This window comes from Carassius gibelio, chromosome A10 (assembly GCF_023724105.1).
Source record: "Carassius gibelio isolate Cgi1373 ecotype wild population from Czech Republic chromosome A10, carGib1.2-hapl.c, whole genome shotgun sequence".
In the NCBI taxonomy this organism is placed as follows: Eukaryota; Metazoa; Chordata; class Actinopteri; order Cypriniformes; family Cyprinidae; genus Carassius; species Carassius gibelio.
Window position 1 is genome coordinate 13,546,760 of NC_068380.1, and position 16,385 is coordinate 13,563,144.

General features: G+C 36.6%; 1 protein-coding gene across 2 annotated transcripts in view; it reads left to right on the forward strand.

Annotated features, from left to right (window-relative positions):
* Positions 1–14,489, forward strand: part of LOC128021238 (ephrin-B3) — a 32,737-nt gene extending 18,248 nt beyond the window's left edge. For both annotated transcript variants that reach the window (XM_052608298.1, XM_052608299.1), the window contains exons 4-6: positions 10,051–10,143; positions 10,346–10,408; positions 11,414–14,489. In XM_052608298.1, coding sequence (XP_052464258.1) covers positions 10,051–10,143; positions 10,346–10,408; positions 11,414–11,844 — 587 coding nt within the window. In that variant the 3' untranslated portion in view covers positions 11,845–14,489. The remainder of the gene's footprint in view (positions 1–10,050; positions 10,144–10,345; positions 10,409–11,413) is intronic.
* Positions 14,490–16,385: the final 1,896 nt, after the last annotated feature.

The window sequence follows — 16,385 nt, forward strand, 5'->3', positions numbered from 1 at the left end:
TCGTACAAGTTCATACGATTGTTGCCAAATCGTACGTATTTTACGAGTTTCACAATTCGTATGAATTTGTACGAATGACCTACACCTAACCCTGCCCCTAAACCTAACCGTCACTGGGGTTTAGACAAATCGTATAAAATCGTACGAGTGAGGTCATACAAATTCGTACGAAAAGCCTCTTCATAAAATATATCCGAATTGGCCGTGAGATAGTGTTGGGATATCCTAGTAGTCATTGTTCATTCAGTTAACAAGAAGTACAAGCAATATCAAACTAACCAGACAGCTTGTTCTTCAAAACTCTCCAAAGGAGAGCTGCGAAAGGCCACAGAATTCAATAGCAGAGATTAGAATATAAAGTCAGTTATACCAAGAGCTCTGGCCTACAAGAGGTGGTGGTACGAAAGAAGCCATTACTCAGAAAGGAACCATGTTAGAGCAAAAAGGCATAATGCAGACCTAGAAAAGGTATTGTGCTCCAATGAGAGCTTTTGAAGAGAATTCAAAGGTGCCGAGCTCACACTGCCCAAACTTTAAAACGCCATACCTGCAGTGAAGTATGCTTGTGTAGCATCATGCTGTGGGCCATTTTAGACCAGCAGGCATCTCGGTAAAATGGAGTGAAGACTGCATTGTGCCAAAATACAGGGAAACACAGCAAGTGAACCCGAGCCAGTGCTGAATAACTCAAGCTTTGAGATCTGTGTCTCGATGTAATTTAAAGATAACATAACAAACATAAACAATACATTGATATGAGAAGGTGGAGTATGTATGCCGATAAAGACATCTCCATTGTTTCGACTTAGTGTCTAATCTTAGTGAGTGCCTAAAAACAGAATAAATGATCAGCCTTTTTTTGCAGGTTTTCCTCTGGTTTACAATAATTTCCAGACATCAGCCATATTTAGAGGAAATATCAACCTTGAAAAAAGGTTTTTGCCAATAGGGATGATGCTTTCATTAATTATTAATACGCTTTCAGAACCGTGTTTGCTGACAGCTGGAGATAAATAAGGACTGCTGCTGTCTAAAATATGCATATTTCATGACGTTAATGTATAGCACTTTAGTCCGCATCAAGCTGTGGGCAGATCCGTGGAGATCTGCGATGTCTACTGCGGTGCCTCATCAGCACAGAGTTCATAGAGTTTCTCTTTCTCCGTCTACCATCTCCATCCTATTTAACTGTTCCCCCCCCGCCCCCACCTCCACGCTGCTGGCTGCGGGCTGACTCAGATGTCAGAGCGCGTTATTTCAGTAGGCTGATTCTCAATAATGTGTCTTTATCTGGGCTCTTTGTGGTACAGGGTTTTGGTGGTGGGGCCGCACTGGGATTTGGATGAGGGGGGAGGCATCGCCGAGCAATAATGAGTTCTCGTTTTGTTAATGCCTCTCCACACCTCTTCAAACATGCATCATATACTCGCCTCCAACATGGGGACAAATGTTTCACACTGCTGAATATGCAGTTTGAGTCTGATGCGTAGGATTTGTCGGAAAGTGTGAGGTTATGTGTGTATAAGCGCAGTATTCGTGTAAGACAGGTAGTGTGTGCGGGTTCGTCGTTTGATTGACAGGTGTGCTCACGCTTTAAAAGCTGTTAAAAAGTGCGACAGTAGATCGGTTTTCTGCCTTCCTCGTCTCTCCAGCTCCTCCAAGCGTTATTGACATGAACATGACCTAGAAAAACCTTTACCATCTCACTCTTGTTTCACTCAGATTGTCTTTCGCGCTCTTGCTCCACTTCTGTGTACCTGAGTGAAACCGGTCAAGAACGTGGCCAGGTCTTGTCCGGCCACCCCAAAAATAAAAAGAAAGAAATAATAATTGTTGTTTTTGATTAAAAAGAAATACGAATTAAAAATTAATTAATTCTACATTCAAGACCATTAAACGTTTTGCACTTTAATTTCATTTCCAGGACAATAAATGAATCATTTTGTATAAAAACTTCAGAATTTAAATCATATTTTAAAACCAAGTACAAGAACAAGTATCTTTATTTATTCGTAAAATTAACTATTCATTTTTCTATGTGTAATATTTGTAATTATTATTATTTAAATATACAAATTATGTTTAATATTAGCAGAAATTAATATTAACATACAAGATATACATGTTTAATTATTTATTGTGCTGTTTAACGGGATTAATCCTTCTATAGAAAAAAGTTAAGATTAAAACATCTGAATGCATTATGGTGATGAGTATTTGTTAATCATATACATTTTCAATTTTTCTTTTTATTGTTAAGGTGAAATATGACCTGGACATGCTTCACCCACCACTCTCTCTGTCTCTCTCTCTCTTCTTTTCTCTTATATAAAACTCTTAAATTAGACTCTCACCTTTCGCATCCCCTTGTCCTTCACTCCTCAGAGCTGTTCTATCTTTTACTCATCTCTATTATCTGTGCCCATTTAGATCATTCATTCTTAATGTTGCCACATGAAAATGTCCATTAAAAGAAGCCCCGTAAGTTCAAAACACAGAATGTTTGATTCGTTCCTGTAATTATTTAACCAAGTTTCGAGACCCTTTGCAGAGTCTCTGCCACATGAGTATCTCTCGTCTGAGTGGCAGGGAACAGCAGGCCTGGACAGTGCGGTTAACTAGAAGGGAGTTATGTCTTGTTTCATTAGTTGTGGCTGGATTTATTACTCAGGCTGTGAGTTTATGACCTTGTTAAAGAAATACTTTGGTATTTTGTTGTTGTGATCGTAGAAGAGTCTGAGTTATGTCCCTGTCACCATTCAGTTCTGTGCACTGCAGGAGTCTGGACATTTCTGCACTGAGCTGCTGGACGGGTCAGTCATTAAAACAGGAGAACCCTGTGTGTGTGTGTGTGTGTGTGTGTGGAGAGAGGATGTCAGACAGTATTAGCTGTAAATACCTGTCAATTGCTCACCAAAGATGACATTTAAGATAACTGCTGTGGGATTTTAGCCCTGTTTCCATAGGGACTGGACTCACTGTGGGTCAAGACAAGCCAGAATGACGGACGTCACCACAATGTCATTAGTACCAGTAGCGATCCTTGGCATTTTCTTTTAGCCTTGACTTGGATGCATTATTAAACAAATCACAGCGGAAGGAAACTGCTACTGGTCATAATTAAACACCCCTAAAATTGCTTGACAAGTGCAGTTTGTTTGTTTTTCTTTTTGACATGTACTATTCAAACAGGAAGTTGGGGTGGGACATATCGAAGGTTTTTTTTTTTTTCTCAAATAATATCTTTAGGTTACAAAATGAGTGTGTGTGTGTGTGTGTGTGTGTGTGTATATATATATAATACGGTACAGACCAAAAGTTTGGAAACATTACTATTTTTAATGTTTTTGAAAGAAGTTTCTTCTGCTCAGCAAGCTTACATTTATTTGATCAAAATTACAGGAAAAAATTTTAATATTGTGAAATATTATTACAATTTAAAATAATTGTTTTTACATTTATTATACTTTAAATTATCATTTATTTCTGTGATGCAAAGCTGAATTTTTAGGATCATTATCACATGATCCTTTAGAAATCATTATAATATGATGATTCATTATCAAAGTTGGAAACAGTTCTGCTGCTTAATATTTTTCAGAACATGGATACTTTTTTAAGGATACTTTGATGAATAAAAAGAAAAAAAAAGAAAAAAAAAGAAGCTATGTTATTAAAAATAAATATTTTGTAATAACAATATACACTACTGGTCGGTAATTTTGGATCAGTAATTTTTTTTTCTTTCTTTTTTTTATTTTTATAAAATCAATACTTTTATTCAGCAAGGATGTGTTAAATTGATAAAAAGTGATAGTAAAGAAAATATATTATTAAAATTATTTTGTTTTTAACCTTTTATTCATCAAATATATTAGACAGCAGAACTGTTTCCAACACTCATAATAAATCAGAATATTAGAATGATTTCTAAATGATCATGTGATAGGCTGGATGTTACATGTGACACTGAAGGCTGGAGTAATGATGCTGAAAATTCAGCTTTGCATCACAGGAATAAATTATTTTGTTAAGTATATTCAAATAGAAAACTATTATTTTAAGTTGTAATAATATTTCACAATATTACTGGTTTTTTCCTGTATTTTTGATCAAATAAATGCAGGCTTGATGAGCAGAAGAAACTTCTTTCAAAAACATGAAAAATAGTAATGTTTCCAAACTTTTGGTCTGTACTGCTGTTCTGTGTGTGTGTGTGTGTGTGTGTGTGTGTGTGTGTGTGTGTGTGTGTGTGTGTGTGTGTGTGTGTGTGTGTGTGTGTGTGTGTGTGTGTATCAGTATCATTTGATAAAAGCAATTTTGCACTACTGGCTGATTATGACAAAGCAACAAAACAAAAAAACTGAAACCGTGATAAATTAATATATCTACTGTATGTAGAACTTTGATTAAGAAATCTTTAAAGACTTATCTTCTTAAAGCTTACAGTAACTGAGTATTTTTATACTGTTTTTTATTGTGTGTTTATTTTATTATGCATGTTGTTGAGCTATGGGTTACGAAACTCCTGCTTTTTGTTGGTACCCATGCCCATAATTGTAGCACTTTGGGTCAAGAAAAGCACATGATAAATAAAATTAATTATTATTATTATTATTTTTATTATTATTATTACTATTATTATTGTGTGTGTGTGTGTCCAACTTGTTTGTTTAATTTTAAATTATTAATATTATGAATATGAATTCCATTCAGTTCAATTCGTGGTAATGAGTGTGTGACCAATCAGCAAAAGGTTCACTTAAAGGTAGTTCACCCAAAATGAAAATTATCATAATTTACTTCACCCTTATGTTTATCCAAACCTCTATGACTTTATTTCTTCTGTGGAACAACAAGAAAATGTTTTGAAAAAATATTTTCAGTTTTTTCCCCCATACAATTAAAGTAGGGTTCAGTGTTGTTTTGGACTTTCATTGTACAAAAACAGTAGAAAATTCTTCAGAACATCAACTTTTGTGTTCCGCAGAAGAATGAAAGGTTTGGAATGACATTAGGGTGAATAAATGATGACAGAATCTTGATTTTGTGGGAACTATCCTTTTAAGCCATTCATCCAATCAGTGCACAGCTCAATGAAGCAATAGAACAGCTGTTCCTCATAAATGCGCTCACTTAGTGCATCACATCTGCGTAGATGCAGATGAAAGAGACTTGTTTAACCACAATCCACCGCATGACAGGACTTTATGTGTTACAGATCACAGCAGCAGGCCCGAGACCAGAACATCTGAAATCTATTGCATTCCCACAGTCAAAAGGTGATGTTTAAGGTCCAGTAAGGTTTTGACCTCTGAAAAAGAGTGTATGTTCCCTTCTTCCAACTTCAGGACATGCTATAGAAAAGCTGTTTGACAAACAAGCAGTAAGTAATAATCCTACAATGTGTAGTGTCACTTACACTTAAAAAACAATGTGATGTGGAAAAATTGCTACAGTAGTAAATTTGATTTGATTCCTTTTAAATTTGAAATCATTCTTCAATTCCAAAGTGTTGGGAATTAAGACTCAGTTTCTCAAACTGAAATAGATTCCATTAAAGGGAATCAATTCCTCTTTAATAGTGATACGTCTGATTTGATTCCACAAACCAGTTTTTTCAGGGCCCCCAAAACTCTAAACATGCCCTTGTTTACACCATTATGCCGCAATCATGTATGTATTTCTAACAACTGTGTCATGGCTCTGGACTACATGAAGAGATAATAGAAGATGTTAATAACCAATGAATACTAAGGAAGTTTAAAAGGAGGTAAGCCTACATAACATGTAGTCAAATAATCGATTAATTCCAGAACCAGGAATTCCTATAAACCCTAAAAACTGAAATAGTATATTCATGTTTAACATACTCCATTAGCTTTTGTTTTATTTACAACTTCGAAAAAACAGTATACCTATCTTTCAGCAAATCAGGTTGCCAGGTTTACATATAACCTAATTAATATTCATAAGGCATACTTATGCATACTTTCAGATCATTTCCTTTGTCCCTATGTCACACTGAGCTACATTTAAAGTGTTTTCCCGAGGTGTCCTTGAACAGTCCTGCTCTGGCATGGGTTTGTCGGAGATCATTTCTGTCATTGAAAGGCCTCTTCTCTATGTTGAAATGAGTTCTCAGATGGTCTCTCACATTAACTGCGGTTTGTCTCATATTGCGTACTGCCCCCTTTAGGCCTGCCCCGGCACAGCTGCAGGATAATGAGGTCATGGAGGCCCTCTTGCCAGCAGGAACTTGAGCTTACTTAGGGAAAATTACTCTGGGTTTGTGCAGCCCAAACAGATTGTGCTAATTCCTACTGGGCTGAAAAGGTTGACTTGGCCACTGGCCTTATTTGTCGGGGGTTAAAACCATCTTTTCGAGCTGTTGTTGCTCCCATCACTGGTCGTCATGGGTCAATCCCCTTTTTCTCAGGGGGCAGGGGAATTTTGGGAGAGGGGTGGAGTGGGTCAGTATGAGGGTCATTTCTAAATGTTCTTGTGCCAGTTTTTTTCCCCTTCATTTCAGTTCCAGACATGCTTTTCTGTATATCACCACAGATCATCGTCTCAATTACGGAAGTCATCCGTTGTTCTCTCTCATCAGTGATTTTTCGTCTGCTCTGGAGAATATGTAGACTGTAAAGTCTACACTGCAGCGTGTGTAATGTCTGCTCTTCATCTTCCTATTAAACCCACGGCCTCTTGTCTACCACAACCATCAGAAGAACCTTCCAGACTAGTGTTTTTTTTCTATGCCCACTCACTTTTCCTTTCACCCTCTTCCTCTTTCTTCTCACGGCTCTTTCTAGGAATGTCAGTCTTTCACATTCGGTCAGTCTCCAAGTCAAAAGATTCAGTGTTTTTATAGCGGAGTTTTACTCCCACTTTCAAATGCTCACAATCTTTTTTTTTTTGTTTGTTTGAAATAAATCTCTGCTTAAATTAATTAAATATAAACAAATAATTAATTTAATATAAAAATACACATAAAAATAATCTAGATAAACTAGTCAACCTCAATTGCGACCATTGTTAGCTATTCCTAATATGTAACAATCATGAAGTAAAGACTATGCCAAATCATTTTATGTATGTATTATATGTAATTTCTAGATAATTACTTGACCTGAGTACTGTGATAGAGTACTGATAGAAAAAAAAGTTTTTGTTCTATTGCTCGTTATTTGTTATTTTATTTTTCTCAAATAATTTCTAGAGAAAATGTATCCATGTTTAATTGATTAATACTTAAAGCTAAATGGCATCATTTTTTTAAATTTGGTAACAATTATATATTTATTTTGCTTTCTAAATAAAGTATTTTGTCCATTAGCATATTCGTTTTTGATGTGGTATCAAAATTGGCATCAAGAATCATGAAATTTCGCCTACTGACATTTTGGTTTTATGGCAACCCTAGGTAACTCTCTGTTCCTCTCTCTGCTGATCAAGTTCAGCTTTTACACCTTTACCCAACATCTCTGCATCCCTAGAGGGAGAATGGAGAGAGCGAGGGAGGTGAGGAACACAATGAGAGCCATTAGGTGATGAATCATTTTTTTTTCTACACCTCCAGTGTGTTGGCTAATGACTGCCGTGAGCACTAAAAAGGTCATGTTTTTGGATTCAGTCCATGAGTGTGTGTTTGTGTGCATTTCTGTATGTGTTTACATGTGAGGGGGTGAATCTTTTATATGTTGTGTGTATTCTCTTAAGATTATTCTTTATTTAAGTCAGTTTTGGGTATATAAGGAATATTTGGCTTCTTGGTAAGAGGCTCTTTGGATGAAAGCCAGGGGTTTTCATTGTTCTTGATTTTAACATAAATTTGTTGTAATGTTTTTACCTTTTTCAGGCAAATTGTGAAGTTTTGAAATTCATGACTTTTAAAGAAGTTTTCTGGGTTTAATTCAAGTTGAGCTCCATGGACATCACCTGTGTCATACTGTGGATTGCCACAGAAAATAATTGGGTTTACAGTGGTGCAGTTATAAAAGTGGTCCGTGGGGCAAGGCATCCTACCATAATAGATTAAAGTAAAACAACAATTAAAATACATTCCTTCAAGCGTATAGACCAAGATAAATCTGTGGCAAAATCATTGCATAAAAGTGCTTTGAACATAAACTACAAATACATTAGGCAACTTCAGCTTCAGTCACTGGTATCAAGCTTCACCTAAAATGAAACCGTAGCAGAAAAGCTATTGAATGTTTGCTGGCACCTATGTCGCCATGTGCTCCTCGGTCGGCTGCCGTAATCTTTTCCTAAGAACATAATAATCAAGAGAGATTTTGGATGGGAGAAGTCTTTGTACACGAGCGCCCGTGGTTTCCAGAGCGCTGCAGATTAGCTACGGCGTGTCATTCAGAGGTTCGGGAAAATATGAAATGGATCAAATACAAAGTGTTTCTGCAATCAAGAATTCAGTATCACCCTTATGAGCTGCCTTTATATTTGGAAAGGAAAATAAGTTTGAAGATGAAGCTCTTTGTACCGTGGGGATGGAGCTCGAACATTGATTGAATGCAGTATTCAGTGCCTGGATGCGGAGTTATTCAGACTTACATGGATAAAGTACCAAGTTTTTCAGAGAGGCGCCTCACCTATGAAATATTTAGTAATGGGAAGGCTGGGAGATGCAATGACTGTGTGTTTCAGAGACTCTGTTTGTACGCTGAGGGATGATTGTGTATACATGGTTAAAAGGCAACATAGTTGCGGTCGAGTCTCTGTTATTCCTGAGAGACAGTTTCCTATACAGAGAGCAGCCTGGAGACGGGCAAGTACTAAATAGGCAAGAAGCAATGCTGGAAACCCACCAAGCATGTTGGCATGAAAGAACACGTCCTGTGTGGACCACCACCTCAGTCACAATCGCATACTCAAAGAAATATGTTCATTGAAATAAAACAAACATATTGACTTTTAGCGATTGTCTATTCAGTGATTTGGAAAGGAAATGTCTTTACAATTTAAAAACCTTCATTTGGAGGATTTCCTCTGCATTATATTTTTAAATGGATTTGATGAATTAATCAGCAGTTAAGTCTGTTAATACTTTTAATTAATTGACAGTAATGTTTACACGTATTCTGTTTTGTTTAGTTTTTTTTCTGGCGTGCAACAAAAGTGATAATGACTAAATAAAATTCCTATCAATTTGTTACTTACTGACATCAACTTTAATTAAAAAGTAATCAACTTGTAGAAAAAGGGCATGACATTTATTATATGAAGTCATTTTTTTTCAACGAACGGTCAGTGAATGCAGTGCTGAGAAAATTGATGGAGTTTATTTATTTTTTCACATGCTGTAGAAGTGAATCTAATAATGTTACTTCTTAGGTTTCACAATTTTAAGGAATGATACATTTGTAATGAGGAAAAACCGTGTGGTATCAGGTTTGTGTGTGAAACGTGGAGCCCAGCTAATTTTGTTTTTAGAATTTAGAAGTTTTAAAATTACTTTTTAGGAAGAATTATGGACTCAATTTCTAGCAGAATGGTGTGTTCAAAGTATTTTACCACAAGCAAATTTTCTATAACAATTATGATACATTGATGATAGTAATCCAGTTTGAAAAGCTACTATGAAACTCTGTGTATTGTTTAAAGCATTGTACGAATAAACCTGACTTGACCTACTACAATGAGTCAAATATTAATTCAATAGATTCTATCAAAACCTATAGTTGAGAGGGGAATACAGAAATGTTTGACAAGCATGTCTTATAGTCTTATTATGACAACAAAGACATGGATTTCTGATGATTTAAGACAAAGACTTCTGATGATTTATTTAAAATATCTATGGGAAACAAACATGCTATGTATTCATAAAAAGTGCCAGTTAGCCAGTTATGCTCGCTTTTCCTTTACATGAACAAGTGGCTGCAAATTGCTGTGAAGTAATGGGGAATCATAAAACCAGTGTTTTATTGCTAAGTCACAGGGTTCCAGCCAGCCGTCTCTGCACAATAGCGGAAATGTTGAAAGAACCTTGACATTAATAATATATATTTTTTAACCTCTTTCCCAAAGCTACCTCTGACGGCACAAAAGAAGGAATCGACAGCATGAGAGGAGGCGTCTGTGTGACGCGAGGGATGAAGCTTGTTCTCAAAGTGGGACAGAGTGAGTATCATCATTACCTCCAAAAACACATCAATGAATGAGCCTAAGCACTGAGGGAGAGTCAAAATTCAATAAATGTTGTGTCAATACAAGCTCACTCCTGTCCACAATTGAAGCAATTGAATCCTGCATCAAAATGTGCCCAGTGTTTTTCATCATGTAATCTTTTTTATTTATTTATTTATTTATTTTGCTTTTGTAGCTGCATATGGCCTTCCCCCAAAGCCCAAACCTGATCCAGGCCGACCCAGCAACAGAATCCCAGGTAACAACCAGAAATAACCCGGCACACATTCACATTCACTTATGAGTTTAACCCTGGGTTAAAATCTGTTGTTTAACCCTGGATTAAGGCAACCTTTAATCCTCCGTTAAGCAACATTTCACTGTAGCAGTTTTGAAAAGATGTTAGCTGTGCACCTGGATTGTGAAACATGCACTGAATTAATATTGAAGGACTTTGTACAGTTGCAAAATTTTTCACAATGTTTAGGTTTAGTGTCTTGAGGGATAAGTGATGCCTAATGTTTCTTTGCATTATCCGTTTAATTTTTGTCTTTATTTTTATAGTGATGGAATATGGAATAGGTAAACATAAAATAAGCTGAAGTAAAATGATTTAAACAAAACAAATTTAATAATGAATATCTCCACATCTCTACTGAAATAAATGTAAAGCTAAATAGAAATACTTAAAAAAATTGAAATACTTAAAAACTAATTATGATTAAATTATTCAAAATTATTCAAACTAAAATTAAAATGAAAACTAAAAATAATGAAAGCTTATTCAAAATAAAGACTTACTTTAATAGTATACAAATAATAACTAACTAAAATAACACTGAAATGGAATGTTAACCAAGGCTTAGAAAGATGCCAAGTAAACAATTTTAATGATGAAAATCCCATGGGGTCTGCTTTCAACTGCATTTACATATTAACCTTGATTCCACATGCATATGTATCTGTTGTCATGTTAATGCACTGTCTAGCGTTCTTTGAATTGATTTCATTTCTTGGAGGCTTAGACTGCACTGGTTGATCTCCATAAAGTAAACATTTTCGGAACCAGCATTGCTGAAGCCAAACATGAGGCATATTTAAACTCAAGCTGGTTGAAATCAAAGCTAGTTGTGGATTAAATCGAATCTAATCTGAATACTCTCAGGATGTTTGTCATAGAAGATAAAGGCAAAAAGCAAGTGAGCTTCAGAAGTCCTGCACGTGGATGTCGAGTCGTTGATTTATCAGCTCTTTTCTGTTTCAGATACAGAAAGTGGCTCTAAAGCGGGTGATGGGAGTGAGGCCGGTGAGAGGGGAGACAGCGGGGCTGTGTCTGTCTCTAACATTGCCTTAATCACCGCCGGTGCCGGGGGAGCCTTCATCCTCCTGATCGCCGTAGTGATCGCTGTTGTGTGTTACCGCCGACGGAAAGCCAAGCACTCCGAATCTCACCACCCAGCCCTTACGCTCTCTTCTCTTACCCCAAAGAGAGGCAGCTCCTGCGGGGCAGCTACAGGAGTCGGCGGGGGCAACAATAATGGCTCAGAGCCCAGTGATATCATCATTCCCCTGCGGACCTCTGACTCGGCGTACTGCCCCCATTACGAAAAAGTCAGTGGTGATTACGGACACCCCGTCTACATCGTTCAAGAGATGCCCCCTCAGAGTCCAGCCAATATTTACTACAAAGTATGAGATCAGCGGACACGCTGACAGCCCATCCTGAATTTATGGTACCTCACACACATGCGCTGTGTACAAGTGACTCTATATGTAAGAGCCTATTCGCGGTACTAGAACTTGGACCTGAAGTTGAGTTCTAGAAAAGTGGTAAATCCCGATTTTATGTCATAGCAGCGTGTTTGCGTTTATTTACACGTGTGTGTCTCTGTGCACGGATCATGGATTTCACATGTACTCAGGTGCAGGTGAATTTACATCATCCGCTTGTTGAAGATGAGTTCCAACATCCGTTCTGATGGTTGAAACGGAGTTATTGTGCTTATCCTCAAAACCAAACAGTAGAGAGTGATTCATACAAAGAATACCTGTATAAATAATATAAGTACCTCTCACATTTTTACACTGGGGGGAAATTCACTAAGAAAGTGCACTGGCTGATTGCGTTTGTTTATTTGCACATGCATTGTTTTAGTGGTCCATTCACTAAAGGATATCCGGTATCAAAAGATCTAAACACCGCCTCTACGCCACAATTCCCCACCTCGCTAAATTGCAGATTAGCACAATCTGGCATACTTTACTGGGACTGTACCAAATCGCTAAGATCCAGACAACTGAATGATTCTTTAAAATGCCAAAAACAGTTTAGACTCCATTGTGCGTCTAGATAGGTTTCCATTTAATGTTTTTTCATCATTTGATGAATTAACGTGTCATTATCACTAGAAACTTTACACAGACTTCTTTTTTTAAATATTAGCACATTGCTAATTGCTGTTTTTTTTTTTTTTTTTTTTTGCCCAATTTGGGGTACCAGATAAAGCAGATGGTGAAGACACCAAATTCAATGTTCCCTGCATTTTGGAACAATCAACATTTTTTGGTGTAGTTGGCAGAATCACGCTGTTTTGGCTTAGTTGGATCTGTTGTTTTATGCATTCTAAAATAAGGCTAATTTGCATGGAAAGGAGGCATGTTTGCGCTGAACCTGAAAAAATGCTTTAAAAATTCACTGAAATTTTTGTTTATTCTATTCCATTGCATTCATCTGGATTGTGGCTAGTGAATAAGATGCCGAGTGTACTTGGTGCAAAAGTAATGCAACTGTTTAGTGAATCCACCCCTCTTTATTTAGTTTTTCATCTGATTGTAAATGTTTGTCTTTTCTGAACTCGGACCTCCATCTGATTTATTTATTGAGAATCAAAGAAACAGTTTTTCATTCTTTCCACTTCATCAGCTTCTTATCGCAACTCCTTAGCGCCCAGTTGTTTGTTTTTTATTTTTTATAAACATTTTTATGTGAGCAGCAGAAATGTGAGGAAGGGGTAGACAGATGTTCGACTATTTCAGATGTAGACTGTTCCGAGGTTTCCAAGAGGTTGGAGGTCAAAGTTGCGCTGCGTGGGAGTCCTTCACTCAAGATGATCTGAGGGGTCCTTGCTCTCTGCCTGGCCTTCTGAAGTATTGTGTACTTCATGATAAACTGCTCATTTACCCTAGACACACAATACCAAACTTCTATATACTTAATACGCACATCCACATTACTGCAGTTTGTGTTTTCATGTGTTAACCCCCGCAGATGGACTTCAGCTGTGTGTTTGAATGTGTTTCAAAGAGTTGTGGTTCAAGATGAAGACTAAGAGAGCTAATGCAACTGTGCATCTAAATTAGATCAGTTACAAACTCTCCACGTCCTCTTTAGTGTTACACATATCCATTGCTTGGTTACAATCTCGTCTCGACTCTAATTATCACGTTTCGGGTGATGTCTCCAAACCATCTCTGACATTATCTCCCCTGTGCCAGCTTGAGGCTTCAGGTCCACAGTTCAGAGTTATTTCACTGGATGAGACATGACATCATCACAAGAGACAGTACCTTACCAGCCGGAGAGACCCAAGCTTTCTGGATCAGACTTCTCTCTTCAAGTCTCTGTTGATTTAAGGATTTCTTGCCGTCATTACCATAAACGAATAACTACCAGAAATGGCACCTTTATAATTTTGTTATGGGATTTTTTTAAATGTTTTTATTCTTCCTGTTTTATTGCTTTCAACAGTGTTAATTTGATTGTAGATTGAGCAAATGAGAATATTTTAAATGAAGGAAAAACAAACGTTTTATCCAACCTGCCCTGCTTGTGTCTGTGGTAATCCTCGATGGTAACTAGCATTGGGAACTGTAAGAAATTTAACAGTTGTCGTTCTGATTCCCTTTAACTGTCCCATTGACTATTCCTTTAGTACATCTGAAGAAAGACATTTGCATTTTTTGCATTTGCTGTCCTTAACAGTCTGTTGCCAAATGATGGACTTTTGACAGAATTTTTAATGGTGACAAATTCAATCCAATAATTAGTCCTATGTATTAAATAAAAAACTTAATGTCAAAATTGTGGTAAGATTTTCTATTTTCATATTTTCATTAATTTTTATAAGAACCAATTACAAAAAAAAAAAAGTGTATCTTTATCTGAACATTGTCAATTAACATTGAGTCAGGAACTACACTGAGTTAAGTCACACAGACCTTAAGACCGAAATAACAAAAATAAGAACTTTTAGGGTAGTAATTTGTTCAGGAATCAGACTACATTGGTCATCCTGTATGTGTGTGAATTGTGAATCACAATAAAGAGATAAAGATATTGAGTTTTATTTAAGACACTTATTAGCAAGTAATTGGATATCTATGAGCAGAACTTTATTCCGCTTAGTTTTTAGTTATTTCTGCAAAATAACTGGTACTTGTTACTAATGAATGGACAGGAGATGGGTTTTTTTGTTGTTGTTGTTTTTTTCGCAAAGTCTGCATATATTTTCTGGATTTCTTTCTGATTATTATTCTATTAACAATGGCTACGTCATCTATCGCATACTGTACTTTCATGAGTTGGTATATATTTTAAGTAATTACTTCACAATCACAAAAAAAAGTGTTTTATAGGAAGAATGTGTGTGGTGCTGCATGAATGTAATCTGGACATACTACGTCTGTAATGTTTACAATTTCACGTGACCTACCAGCCTCATGGAATAGTAAATTGTCCATCGTATGTACACTTAAGAATCTTGCTGGTAGTAGTAGGTCATCCAGGTCCTTTTCCCTGCTGTTTCATGATTACTGTGAATTTTGACATACTTATTTTGTTCCATACTTTTTTTCAACTACTATATGATAGGGAAGTTTGCCATTGCGAATGCAGCCAGAGACTGTTGTGTCATTAAAGGTATAATTTGTAAGATATCTGCAGTAAAATATCCAAAAACCACTAGGCTAGTGTTATATATTTTGTCCAGCTGATCACTAACAATATCTCTAATGTTTTCAACTGCTTGTAAATCATGAGAAAATTCCCATTCTAAACAGTGACACGGGGCAGTGCAGTCGCCTGTCAGTGACGTTAGTAACCCTTTGTTACCGCCTTTACTGACGTAGAAACCACGTGACAACAGTGTCGTGGACAAATGCGGAAGCAGCTTCGCAACAAACTTCCACTAGAAACAGATGCCGATCTCGCTTGTATTTTACTTGACAGGTAAGTTGTTTTGATTCGTATCTTTACAGAAAACGTATGCTATTATAATGATCAACAAGATTAGTATTATGGGCATACATACCAAACGCGGGACATCACGTCTCTAGACCCGCGCGAGGATGCGTCTGATCCATAGTCTGATCGCATCTTTGCATTGACTTTGTATGTAATATATTCGCGCAAATCGTTGAACTTTCCGTCTGATTGATGGCTGTAAGCGGTTGGGTAGAAGACAACAAATCCTTCTTGGCGTCATCAAACCATGCGATTGTTATTGTTTTGGTAGTGTGCCCTCCATTGTCCTTTAACTTGTACCTTTAATTGAATGAGTTTTTATATTGTGGTATTCAAGAAGGATTCCCTTCCAAACTACTACCCCTGCAGGACTGGAAGAACCATTGTCAGGCTTATTCATACTTTATTTGTTATAGTTTTTTGTTTTGTTTTGTTTTATCAATGTATCATTTATCCTTTACACCCGCATTATTTGTTATACTCTGCCAATTTTAATCCTAAAAGATTTAAAGCACTTTTCTGTCAATACCTTCCAAAAAAATTCCAATAGCGATCACAAAATAAAACCAAACCCTGTTTTACATTTTACATAGTCATTCAATACTGGCTATGACACTTTCATTTGTCAGCTATCATAATTTGAGATGCCTTTCCCTGAAGTATGGTAAAGACTTCTAACTTACTCAAAAGTATTTCTATAATCAATGCTGTTTTCAAGAGGATGTTTTCACTGTTTTAAAAGTCCAGTTGTACTGGACAGGACTTGAAGTTTGGACTATGTTGAGACGTTACGGGGGCAAAAAAAACATTGAGGCAATGTTAAATAAATGTTAATATGTTTAAGAAGATGTTGAGATTAGATATCGGGAATAACTGTTGGTTGCACCTATTGCTTTTACTCTCGATTTTCTCTCTCTTTTCAACCAAGACACTCTATCAAATAAAGACTACATTCCATGCAGGGAAACTCACTGAAAAAAAAAAGTGCTTCTGA